At 44.3% G+C, this 11,871-nt stretch overlaps 2 protein-coding genes across 2 annotated transcripts; both read right to left on the reverse strand.

Moving 5' to 3' along the window:
- Nucleotides 1–7,086: 7,086 nt before the first annotated feature.
- LOC130461665 (uncharacterized) lies at nucleotides 7,087–9,283 on the reverse strand. The gene is made up of 5 exons (XM_056829830.1): nucleotides 9,080–9,283; nucleotides 8,859–8,940; nucleotides 8,424–8,762; nucleotides 8,148–8,300; nucleotides 7,087–8,015 (listed from the first exon to the last, which is right to left on the reverse strand). The coding sequence occupies exons 1-5, from the start codon at nucleotides 9,281–9,283 to the stop codon at nucleotides 7,087–7,089; spliced, it is 1,707 nt and encodes a 568-aa protein (XP_056685808.1).
- A 142-nt stretch (nucleotides 9,284–9,425) lies between these two features.
- LOC130461666 (uncharacterized) lies at nucleotides 9,426–10,162 on the reverse strand. Its single transcript, XM_056829831.1, has 2 exons — nucleotides 9,707–10,162; nucleotides 9,426–9,629 (listed from the first exon to the last, which is right to left on the reverse strand). Exons 1-2 carry the CDS (start codon nucleotides 10,160–10,162, stop codon nucleotides 9,426–9,428), a joined length of 660 nt encoding a protein of 219 aa, XP_056685809.1.
- Between the last annotated feature and the right edge of the window lie 1,709 nt (nucleotides 10,163–11,871).

The following is an 11,871-nucleotide window of genomic DNA, read 5'->3' on the forward strand; positions in this document are numbered from 1 at the left end:
TCGGCATGGCAGTGGTTCTAGTACTGTTTTTGTGGACCCACCTGATTCCGGGGATGGTACTATTCGTTTTATTCTCTATGGTATTCAAAAACCGCAAGCTCCTACTTCCGAGCTGCCTACCTCTGATGCGCTTCGAGAACATCATTTTTCTTTTGATGTTGCTCTTCTAGAGACTTTATTGTCTAAGCGGTTGCGTTCTGTGAAATCCATCCACCCTAAATGTCGTTTGGGTTTTTCGCGAGTTCTAAAAGGGGCGCTTGATAAGGTGATTTTGAGACCAGATGACATTGCTTGTTGGGTTCAGTTGCTCGTGTTACCTCTTTGTGTCCTGAAGACTTTTTCTCCGCGAAGTAATCGTGAGTGTTCCTCCGGTGTTAGGCGGTGACTACAGGAAGAGTGTATCACCTCTGCTATTCGTTCTTGGGGTGTGTCTGGTGGTTCTGAGAAACTTGTCGTAGACACTTTGGCTAGCGTGTCTCCCCTTCTATTGGATGTTGTCGAAGACCATGATTTGGCGGACCGTAATATTAAGCAATGTAAGAGAAAGATTTCTGACGGTCACTACACTGCTGCCGTTAGAGTTTTTTCGTCCTCAGGTCTTGCCCCTTACAGTGATGCTACTCTTGCAGATTTGCAAGCAAAGCACCCTTCAGTTCCGGTCCCTACCTTACCGGATATCCCTGTTGATCATCACCTTACTGCTTCCTCCGCTGTTGTGTTGGAGCAGATTAGGGGCTTTCCGCGTGGTACTTCGTGCGGTAGAGATGGCTTTCGTGCTCAACACCTTTTGGATTCCTTGGGTGGTGCTGCTGTAGCTGTTTCTGATGAGTTGGTGGACTCTATCACTCAGGTAGTTAATCTATTTCTTGCTGGAAAGTGTCCTGCTGAGCTTGGTGGATATATTGCTAGTTCTCCTCTTTCGCCACTTATTAAGCCTGGTGGTGGTATTCGTCCTATTGTTGTGGGCACTATTTGGAGGCGCCTTGTTTCTAAGGTCGGGGCTGCTGTGATTGGTCCGCGTTTAGGGAACTACTTAGGAGGGCTTCAGTTTGGAGTTGGGGTTCCAGCAGGCGGTGAGGACATTCTCCATGCTGTCAATCGTTTGGTTGAGGCTCGTGGGGCCGATGTTGGCCTCTCTATGTTATTGGTGGATTTTCAGAATGCATTCAATTTGGTTGATCGATCCGCTTTGTTGCGTGAGGTTCGGATTCATTGTCTTTCTCTTTCGCGTTGGGTTGAATTCTGCTACTCTTCTCCAGCGCGGTTGTATTACGGGGAGCATACCTTGTGGTCTTGTCAAGGTGTGCAGCAAGGGGATCCTCTCGGCCCTTTGTTATTTTCTTTGGTTCTACATCCATTGGTGTGTCGAATCAGAGACTCTTTTGATCTATCTCTTCAGGCTTGGTACTTGGACGATGGCACTATCGTTGGTGACACTTTGGTGGTTGGAAAGGTCTTGGAGTTTATTTCGGAGGAGGGTCCTCATTTAGGTCTCCATGTTAATGTTGAGAAGACAGAGGTTTTCTGGCCTTCGGAGGATCCACGCAGTCGTCTAGAGGGTGTCTTTCCTACGGATATTGCTCGTCCTGCGCTTGGTGTTAAGTTGCTTGGTGGTCCAGTCAGTACGGATTCCTCTTTTTGTAAGGAGTTGGTTTCGCGACGGGTGTCGAAGACTGTTGTGTTCATGGATGCTGTAGCTAAGCTTAATGATCCCCAGTTTGAGTTGTTGCTTCTTCGTGCGTGCACTGGAGTTTCTAAACTCTACTTTGCTATGCGCACTTGTCCGCCTCATCTTTTTGAAGCGGCCCAATTATCTTTTGATGTGGCTCTTTGGGCTTCTTTAGAACGTATCGTGACTGCTTCGGGACCTGGGTTCGGCGACTGGCAATGGCGTCTTGCTACCTTGCCTTATTCTTATGGAGGATTGGGTGTTTATTCAGCTGGTGATGTTCGGCATTATGCTTTTCTTGCATCCCGTTTGCAGTCTTCTGGTTTGCAGGATTTTCTTCTTCGGCTTTCAGGTGTTGATGGTCCAGGGTCGGCCTTTGATGATGCTCTTGGTCTTTTCAATAGGACCGTGGTGACCGACCTTATGAGTAGCCCTAGTGAGATCGCTGCCCCCACTCTCATGAAGAAATTGGCAGACATATATTTCACGAAGGTTACTGCTGATGCGGAATCCGACTACTCCTTATCTTCGCGTCATGTTGCCCTTTGGAAATCACAGCAGAGGGATCACTCCTCAGCTTGGTTGCGGGAAGTCCCCATCTCGGGTTTAGGCCAGACTATGAACGGTAAGACTTATCGTTCGGTTCTTTGCTATCGGTTGGGTATTCCGTTGTTCTCTGATTCGACGCCGTGTTCTGCTTGCTCTCGGGTTTTCGATGGGGACATTTATGGGGATCACGCCGTGTCTTGTGCTGGGATTGTGGGTATTAAATATCGACATAATGTTGTTCGTGATACCCTTTTGGATATTTGCTATCGGTCGGGGATTTCTGCTCGCAAGGAGGTTGATGTTGGCCTGACTAGTGAGAGTGATGGAGCTCTTCGTCCTGCAGATATATTGCTTTATTCTTGGGATGGCGGTGTAGATGTGTGTGTTGACTTGACTGGGTCTTCCCCTATGACGCAATCTGGGTTGTCAGACTTCGTTCCAGGTCGGGTTGTGGCGGTTGCTGCGCAGCGGAAGCAGGCTAAGTACGCGGCACGTTGTAGGGCTTTGGGTTACGGTTTCTTTCCTTTTTCCTTCTCTTCTTTTGGGGAATTAGAGAAAGGGGCTCTTTCGTTGCTGAAGCGGGTCCAGACATACTCCAGGGCTCAAGACATTGGGGCACGGGCAGCTGCCCACATTTTCAGCAGGATCGGATTCGCTATAGCTAGAGGAGTGGGGGCCCAGATTGTATCTTGGCTACCCACCAACTTCTTGTAGTTTACTTTATCTTTGTAGCTTGTTAAGCTTGTAACGTTTTGGTGGTTTCCCATAATAATAATAATAATAATAATAATAATAATAATAATAATAATAATAATAATAATAATAATAATAATAATAATAATAATAATAATAATAATACAATAATAATAATAATAATAATAATAATAATAATAATAATAATAATAATAATAATAATAATAATAATAATAATAATAATAATAATAATAATAATAATAATAATAATAATTGTTGTTGTGGGAACTTTGTTGGTGATGTCGTGTCACCCTTTTCTCGGAGGTATCAAGTATGCGCTGGCACGATCTTTCTACAACCTGCAAAAATCAGAATATTCCCGTAGGAATATTCCCTCCGATGCCTAAGTAAATATTGAATAGAGAGAGAAGTAATTTGTAGAGAGAAGGCAGAGCAGAATAGTTTAAGGTAGGTAGGAATTAATTGATTGCCCCATTTACATTGGGATTTAATATATATAGGGCTAGGGTTTTTGGGGAGTGTTCCAAAAACCCTAGCCATATGATTGGCTGACCTCAGAGATGAGGACATGTGTCCTTGTCTGATATTTTTGGAAAAATGGCTTAAGGCGCCTTTTTAAGTACGTGTGCCTCTACAGCGATTTTGGGCCTTTATGCTTTGCTTTTTAGAGATGACTTGTTTTGACATATGCATTTTTCCAGCAAGCATAAGCCATGTGTTGCCCCTTGGTAGGTACAGATAGAGCCGCCATTTATAAGGCCACATCATTTGCCCCTCAAGGAGGGTGCTCTACATTTTTAGAGTATTCTCCTTGATATAGGTGTGTGCCACGTGTTATCACCTACTGTGCTTCAGTTTTTGAAAAACCAAGGTGGGGATTTATTTTCCTCTTTCATTTCCCTTCTGACGATTGAGAGTTTTTAGAGAGAGAAAGAGTTTTTTCAAGAGGATTTTCTCGCAGGAGCTGAGGGTGTTCTTGACTGCTGTCCCTCATCTTTTGTTCTTGGGGATCAACTAGTTCGACAGAAATTTTCACCCGTTTTGATTACTTACAGGTATTTTCTTGGCTATTTTTCTTGTTTTTCATGGTTGTTTAAATTTTACTGAGTTTCCACTTCTTGGGGAGGCGTTTTTGCTACAGTCGCGTTCCTTTTGTATTTGGACGACATCATCGCTCATTTTCTTCTCTTTTTAAGTTGGACGTCCCGTTACTTATGCAGGGCGACATGACATGTATTAGGCAAACGGGTAATGTGGGTGCATGGGGAGCACCCCGAGAACGGGAAAGCCGAGTTTCTCTTTTGAACCCCTCTCACGTGACTAGGAGGGGAGCTAGTTCTTCGCATCATTCTGGGAGAGGAGGTGCCAAGGCGGCCCGTTCTCCAAGGAGGCGTAAGAGTGTGGCTTGCCGTCCTCCAATCCAAAGAGAGGACTTTGAGGATGATTCTTCTAGTTCCTTGGACGAGGAGGCCGCCAGGCATCCTCTTCCCATGGTGCCTTTGAAAGAGGATGTGGATTTATTTCCTTCTGGAATTTTTCCAAGTAGGAAGTGGCTTAGATACTTGAGGGAGCAGGGACGTGACTTTGAGCGTTTCCTTTTGTTACCTCGTGGTTTTAGCTTCAAACGTCCTGATTCTCATAGTATGGTAGATCGTCTGTCCTCGGTTGAGGTTGCTGTCTACACAGCTGCTTTTCGGTTAGGCCTTAGGTTTCCTTTGCATCCGTTTGTTCTAGCTGTTTTGGACGGGTACGAGATAGGACATGCCCATCTGACCCCTAATTCTTGGGCGAATGTTTTTGGCTTTATTGCCAAATGTGCATTTAGTGACGTCTTCCCTTCCTTTTCGTCCTTCGTTAGGCTGGTAGATATTTCACCCTCCTCCCGTTCTCCTCAGGGATGGTTTACCCTCTACAGTCGCAGAGGTTATAAGATGGTGGTAGGTAAGTCATCCAATTGGGTGTGGTGGAGGACTAAGTGGTCCATTATCCGAGTGGAGGACCTTGCCCTTTCAAGGCGTCTTAGTATCTGGAGTTATAGGTCGCGTTTTATTTCCGAGACTGAGGCTTTTCCTTGTCTTCTTTCGAAGGAATGGAGACTTGTGAAGCCTTTATTTCAAGCAGAGATGTATAAAATGTCTTCCAAGAGTCATGGCTGGGTACCCAACAGTTGGCTTCCACACGTAAGCCAGTTTACGAATAGGGTTTTTCATGCGGCCGTTGTCCCGTGTCCGTATTTGTGCAGAGGTATCTTCCTATTTATGTGAGTGGTGTAGGTAACTCCTTTTTTCCTTTGCTGACCTCCTTGGTTTGTGCAGAGTTTATTATGGGTCGTTTGTCCCAAGATGACAAGGGGGTAATGAAGATGCCCGAGTGGCTATCCCAGGTTTATACTGACGAGGTTCTTAAAGTTGTGGAGGCTACAAAGAAAGTGTCTTCAAAGAAGTCTGACGAGGCTGCTTCTAGTGACCTCCTCAAGTTACATCCGATTTGCTTAGTTACGTGCTAAGCAGATTTTAGTTATGCTGATTTGTGCTCTCTTGCCTATTGGCACCTACTGCATCTGTTACAGGGAAGCGTTCAGCTCCCTCTTCGACCGCTCCCAAGGCAAGCGTCCTTTTTTCAATAAGAAAGGGAGCGGGGATAACGCCATGATGCTTGGGCTGGAGCCGACAACACCTCCCGTTATGGACGCGGGGGCCTCTTCCCCCCATCTAGAAGATCCCTCCGCAGCCAATGCATCCAATGAGTCTACTCCGGTGGTGACAGGAGGTTGGGGGCCTAGAGGCCAAGGAGGCATCTGCTAAGGCGGCGGTGATTGCTGGTCCTGTTGTTGATCTATCGCCTAGGAAGAAGACAAGCAGGGAGTCAGGTGGCCCTTCTCCTTCCAAGGATAAAGCAGTGCCCCAATCTCCTCCGACAACGACTCCAGGTAAATTTTGCAGTGAACGGAGCGTCTTGTCTATATTTAGTAGTTTCTTGCTAATGCTCGTTTTATATGCCAATGAAGCTGGCTTTGATCTTCAGTGGATGAGGAAGGTCGAGGTGGCACAGATTCCCCCTTCCAGCGGCTTTAGCTCGGAGGAGAAGGATAAAATTCTTTCCTCCGTTTATGCGGCAATCCCTACGGAGTATGTGAGATCTGTTCCAGGGATTGGAGAAGGGTTATTTGGGGCCATGTAGTCCCTTGTGCTGGATGTGAGTCTTTAGAGACCTCTTTTTCTCTCAACTGTTTTTTCGGGTTCCTTTGACACCTTAAGTAACTGGTCAGTTTATTCTTTTGCTTGTATAGCTTTTCATCAGGTTCGTCGAGGCTCGGCAGTACCGTGTCGACATGCACCAGGAGCTGCTGGATCACAAGGATCAAATTGAGAATCACGACAAGTACACCGAGAAGAAGGCGAAGCTAATCCGTGATGAAATGGACGTGGCCATCAGGTTGCAGACTTCTGCTCTTCAGTTGGCCGAGGCAAATGCCCAAGCCTATGAGGCGAAGCTCAAGGAGCATGAGGGGAAGCTGGTCGAACTCAAGGCTGGGTATGCTGCTGTTTCTGAGCGGGTCGTCAACTTCTCCACAAAGGTGGATGCCCTAGAGAAGGAGCTTAATGCTACCCAAGATGAAGTGGATGCTATATTGGGAGAGGCCGCTTGTTCCTTCAAGCTTGGGGAGGAAGCCATCTTGGAGGATGCTAGGCAGGTTTGGGATCGGGAGATGGAGGGTAAGTATTTCTCCTGGTTTAGACGTCGGGTTTTGCACCAAATGGCCGTCCTAGAAGCTCAGTGCCTTGGACTTGATCCTCCTGAGTTCGTCAGTGATGGAGAAGAGGAGGACGTGGAGGAAGAGCATGTGAACTCCCCAACCGAGCAGGACGTCCAGGATGGTAGCTCGACTGCTTCTCATCCCTAGAGTTTTTTCTTGATTTGTTGTTGTTTTCATAGCGCCGTGAGCGCTTATATTAACATTGGTCCCCTTTGGCACTTTTTATTTGGCTTTTCTGCGCTATGGGCGCATGTATTAATTATTATAATTTTTTTTTTTGGCAAATAATATTGATTATATTACCAAAGTAAGGAGTACACCCAATCACAAAGATCAACACTAAGTTCCCAACAACATGGGAACACTACAACCAAACTCAAAGCCCAGCAGGCACAAACTAAGTTCTACAAGCCACACAAAACAAGATTCTACTTACAACTGTTTCTATAGAATCATAATGACTGCTAAACACACCAGAGTTCCTCTGAATCCACACAGCATAAATAGTCTCAATGAAGGCAATACTACACAGTCTGGATTTTGCTTTTGTGCTCCTGCTCTGCACAGCTGCCCATCTAACCTCATCATCCCAGTTCTGGACAGTTCTCTGTATACTCAACTGGGTAAGAACTGTACTCCAAATCTCCTTTGAGTACTGACACTCAAAGAACAAGTGTGTCAACTTCTCTTCATGCACCTGACAAAATTCACAGCCACCACTGATGTCTATGTCCCAACTAATCAATCTGTCTTTGGTGGGCAGTCTGTTTTGTAATGCTAACCAAGTGATGAAAGTCCCTTTAGGACTAGCCTTGCTGTTGCAAGTGATTCTCTTCCAATGCACATGACTGGCACCACTCTGAAGGTGCTTATACATTTTACTGATCTTGAATTTACCAGCATGGATAAACTGATTCACCCCTCCTACTTGCATTAGAACATCTCTATACTGCCAAATCTTCCTTAAGGACCAAGTTAGCCCAGGTGGGATGGGCATGGTCCAAAAGTCCAGCTGTTTCACATAGTAAGTGTGGATCCACTTCACCCATAATCTGTCTTGTTTCATAGATAAAGCCCAGGAGTGTTTCAGTACAACAGCGTTATTCCATATTGTTAAATCTTTTAGATTCCACCCACCACAACTCTTAGGTAGGCACATGTGATCCCAAGAAACTGGAGCCTTTTTTGAGCCAATATCTGAACCTGTCCATAGAAAGCACCTGCATATACTTTGGATTTCCTTCATAACTTTCTTGGGCATTACAAATATCTGGCACCGGTAGAGTTGCATTCCAAATAAAACTGATTTAACAAGTTGTAAATTTCCTGCATAGGACAAGAATCTTGCAGACCAGCTCTTAATTCAAGCAAATGTTTTCTCAATAAGAGGCTTGCAGTAAGAGAAGCTCAACTTTCTAGTTGTCAAGGGTACCCCTAAATACCTAAAGGGGAAAACACCTTTCTGAATGCCAATTGTAGTAGCAATCTGGTTAGAAACATCTTCAGAAACACCAGGTGTATAGACTTCACTCTTATGCAGGTTAGCACTGAGACCAGAAGCATTTGAAAACTTGGTAAAAGCTCCAAATAGAGCAGTAACAGAAGGCACATCTGCTCTGGCAAACATGTCAGCAAACATCATGTGAGTGATCTACAATTTCTTACATCTTGGGTGATAATTAAACTCCTTTTTTGAACTCATGGCAGCCAAACATCTTGATAAGTATTCCATACCCAGGGCAACAAGATAGGGTGACATTGGATCCCCTTGCCTCAACCCCTTTTTTGCAGGAATAGGAAGGGTAGGGAATCCATTCACAAGAATAGAATAGGAGACAGTTCCTAAACATTCCATGACCCATGTAATAAAAATATCAGGGAATCCTAATTCATGCATCATTGCCTTCAGGAAGGGCCATTCCAGAGAATCATAAGCCTTCTTGAGGTCCACCTTTATCATACATCTAGGGGAGATGTATTTTCTTGAATAGCATTTCACCAGTTCAGAAGCCAGTAGGATATTATCTGCAATGTTCCTACCAGGAATTAAGCCAGCCTGGGAATCATTCATCACTTCACCAATTATTTACTGTATTCTGTGTGTTAAGATTTTTGAAATTAGCTTGTAGACAATGGTGCAACATGAAATAGGCCTGAAATCTTTAATACTTGTAGCATTGTGAATTTTTGGAATTAGAGTAACAACAGTGTTGTTAGTTTGTTTCAGAAGTTTCCCTGTGGAGAAGAACTCCTGAACAGCCAAATAAATGTCATATTTAATGATGCTCCAAGATTCTTTCAAAAAGAAACTGTTAAACCCATCTAAGCCAGGTGCTTTATTGCTGTCAATCCCTTTCAGTGCCATATCAATCTCAGCGCGCAGTTGAGACAGGAAGAACTAAAGATTGAGCTGAAGCTGCAGAGAGTTTCTTGCCCTGTCTCACCACTGTAACATCAATGCCCTCCAAAGTGTCTGCAGCAGAACCAATAAGACCATGGTAGAAAGCTTTAATCTCTTCTTTAATCTCTGCAGCAGTGGTAAGCTTCCTCCCATTAGCATCATAAAGAATATCGATCAATACTGTTTCTAGCATATCTCTCCTTTACTGCTGTGAAGAAAAACTTAGTATTTGAATCACCAGTTTTCAACCACTGGATTCTTGACTTCTGTTTGAGGGCTCCTTCATGGATACTCAGAAACTTTTTAAGTTTAACAATGCACTCTTTTTCAGTCAACTAAAGGTCAATATCACTAGGGGAAGCAGCTAACTGCGATTGAGTCTCATCTAGCTCCCTCCTAATGCCATCCATTCTATCATCTAGCCTAGGAAATTCTTTCCTATGCAGAGTTTTCAGACCCTGCTTGATGATTTTCAGTTTGTGCCACACTTGAAACATAGCAGTTCCAGAAACAGCAGAGCTCCGTCCTTCTTGCACAATCTGATGGAAATTAGGGTGATCAGTCATGTAGTTGAAAAACTTAAATGGCCTACTTCCCCTTTGTCTCACCACCTTACAATCAGCAGAAGAGGGGAGTGGTCTGATAAACTAGGGTTCAGATAATCCACACACACATCTGGACATTTAGTGTGCCAGTTGCCACACCCAAAGGCCCAATCAATTCTGGAGTGTATTCTGAAATCACCTTGACCTTTACTGTTCCAGGAAAAGAAATTTCCACAACTTTTGAGCTCAATCAGCCTTGTTGAAGCAATACAAGCATCAAAATCTCTTGTTTCTGCATCAGATACCTGACTACCATGAATTCTATCACCTGCATGAAGCACTGAGTTGAAATCACCCGTGACAAAACAAGGGTGCATCACACTTGTTCCAACTTGAGTCAAGGTGGACCAAAGTGGCCTCCTGTGATCAATTGTATGCAAACCATACACAGCAGTGAATTGAGCAGTAAAATTCCCATCTTTTGCAACTAGCTCACCATGAATTACCTGATCAGATTTTAAGTTCATAGTAAAGGTAACCTCACTATGCCTCTACCCAATCCAAATTCTACCCTTAGGAGAGTAGGAATAGTTCATTTTCCACTTCCAACAAGCTCCCATTTTATTCTGAATCTTGCTAGCTTTATTTTCCCAAACTCTAGTTTCTAATAGAGCAATAACACTAATTTTATTGACTTCCAGCAATCTCCTAACCTCCACCACTTTATTAGGATCATTTAGACTCCTAACATTCCAAGTACAGACAATCATGGTGGATACCTGTTTCCTTCCTCAACCTCTGCATCCTCACCCCCTCCTCTAAAGAAAATCCTTCCACTACATCAACTACTTTTGGGACCTGAGCCAATCCCAAAGCATGATCATAGCTTTTAGGTTCTCTCCTTCTCCTGGACACCACTCTCCATCCATCATCTTGAACACCACTCTCCTGGGCCTGATACAAAAGGGTAGCAGTAATCAACCCTGGGTTGATCTCTTCAGAAACAGCAGGTTCAGGGATATGAACAGAAGCATTCACCACCTTCTTTGGCTTCCAAACCTTAGTCACCTTCTTCTGCATAGGTTGTGCATGAGTAACAGGCTGGTATCTTGTTTGACCTTTTTTAACTGAACAATCACGCCCAATTATGTTACACTCCTTGCAAAAAGGTGGAAGCCATTCATACTCCACTATCTGATTAAAGGTTCTACCACAAGAGTCCTGTATTTGAACAAACTTGGTAACATTTTTAGTAACATCAACCTCAATTAAAAGTGTAGCAAAAGAAATCCTCAACTGCTTAGATGTACACTCATCAGCAAATAAAGGAACCCCGACAAGGCTCCCAATCCTACTAAGAGAGTCCATGCCCCAACAACTCAAAGGCAAGTTAGGGAACTTCACCCAAACTGGAATTACCCTGAGAATTTCCTCTTGGAAATTAAAATCTGATGACCATGGTTTAGTGATCATAGGTCTACCAAAGAATGTGTGAGGTCCAGCAACCAATACCTCATCTCTATCTCTTTTTGAGCAGAATTTAACCACAAAATAACCCTCATCATGTAGGAAAACATGAGGTTTACCAATATGACCCCATTCCTTATCAATATATCTAATCACTTCCACAATGGAGGGTTTATCACCAACAACATACATAATCAACGCACAGTCCCAAATAGCAGCCATTGTACTTATATCAACCTTGTCAAGCATAGCAACAAGAGTACCTTCCAAAATTGTGGGAGCAATAAAGGAGAGGGTGTTACCTTTGCCAGTGAGTTGCGGCCCTCGAAACAAGTTCACCCAAGGTGATTTTGGGTCAATACTGGTGTGCTGCTGGTCTAGTGGTGGCCTAGGTCCATCCCCTCCAAGTTCTCCATGGTTACAATCATGCTCTGTTTCAGAGGATTCAAGATCCCCTTTCCCTTCGAGCGTTTCCGTACCGTTTGTCAAACCCAGCACAACATTAATATTTCTTACCATTTCCTTCACCTTTTCCAGTGCAGAGCCACCCAATCTCCCACCCCCCTGTACTCCCTCCATACCTCACACAATCTCGGAGTGACTACCCCTGGATTCCAATTGTGCGAAGGAGAGTAGTTAATGGAAGCATGGTACGCCTCAATAGCTCTCTGAGTGTGTGGTGAATGTGGTCCAGCAGCTGGATGCGACGGAAATGGAGTTCTTATTACCGGCGGCACTCGAACTTCATCGCCATTGCTGGGTGTGGTGT

Source organism: Spinacia oleracea, chromosome 5 (genome assembly GCF_020520425.1).
Source record: "Spinacia oleracea cultivar Varoflay chromosome 5, BTI_SOV_V1, whole genome shotgun sequence".
In the NCBI taxonomy this organism is placed as follows: Eukaryota; Viridiplantae; Streptophyta; class Magnoliopsida; order Caryophyllales; family Amaranthaceae; genus Spinacia; species Spinacia oleracea.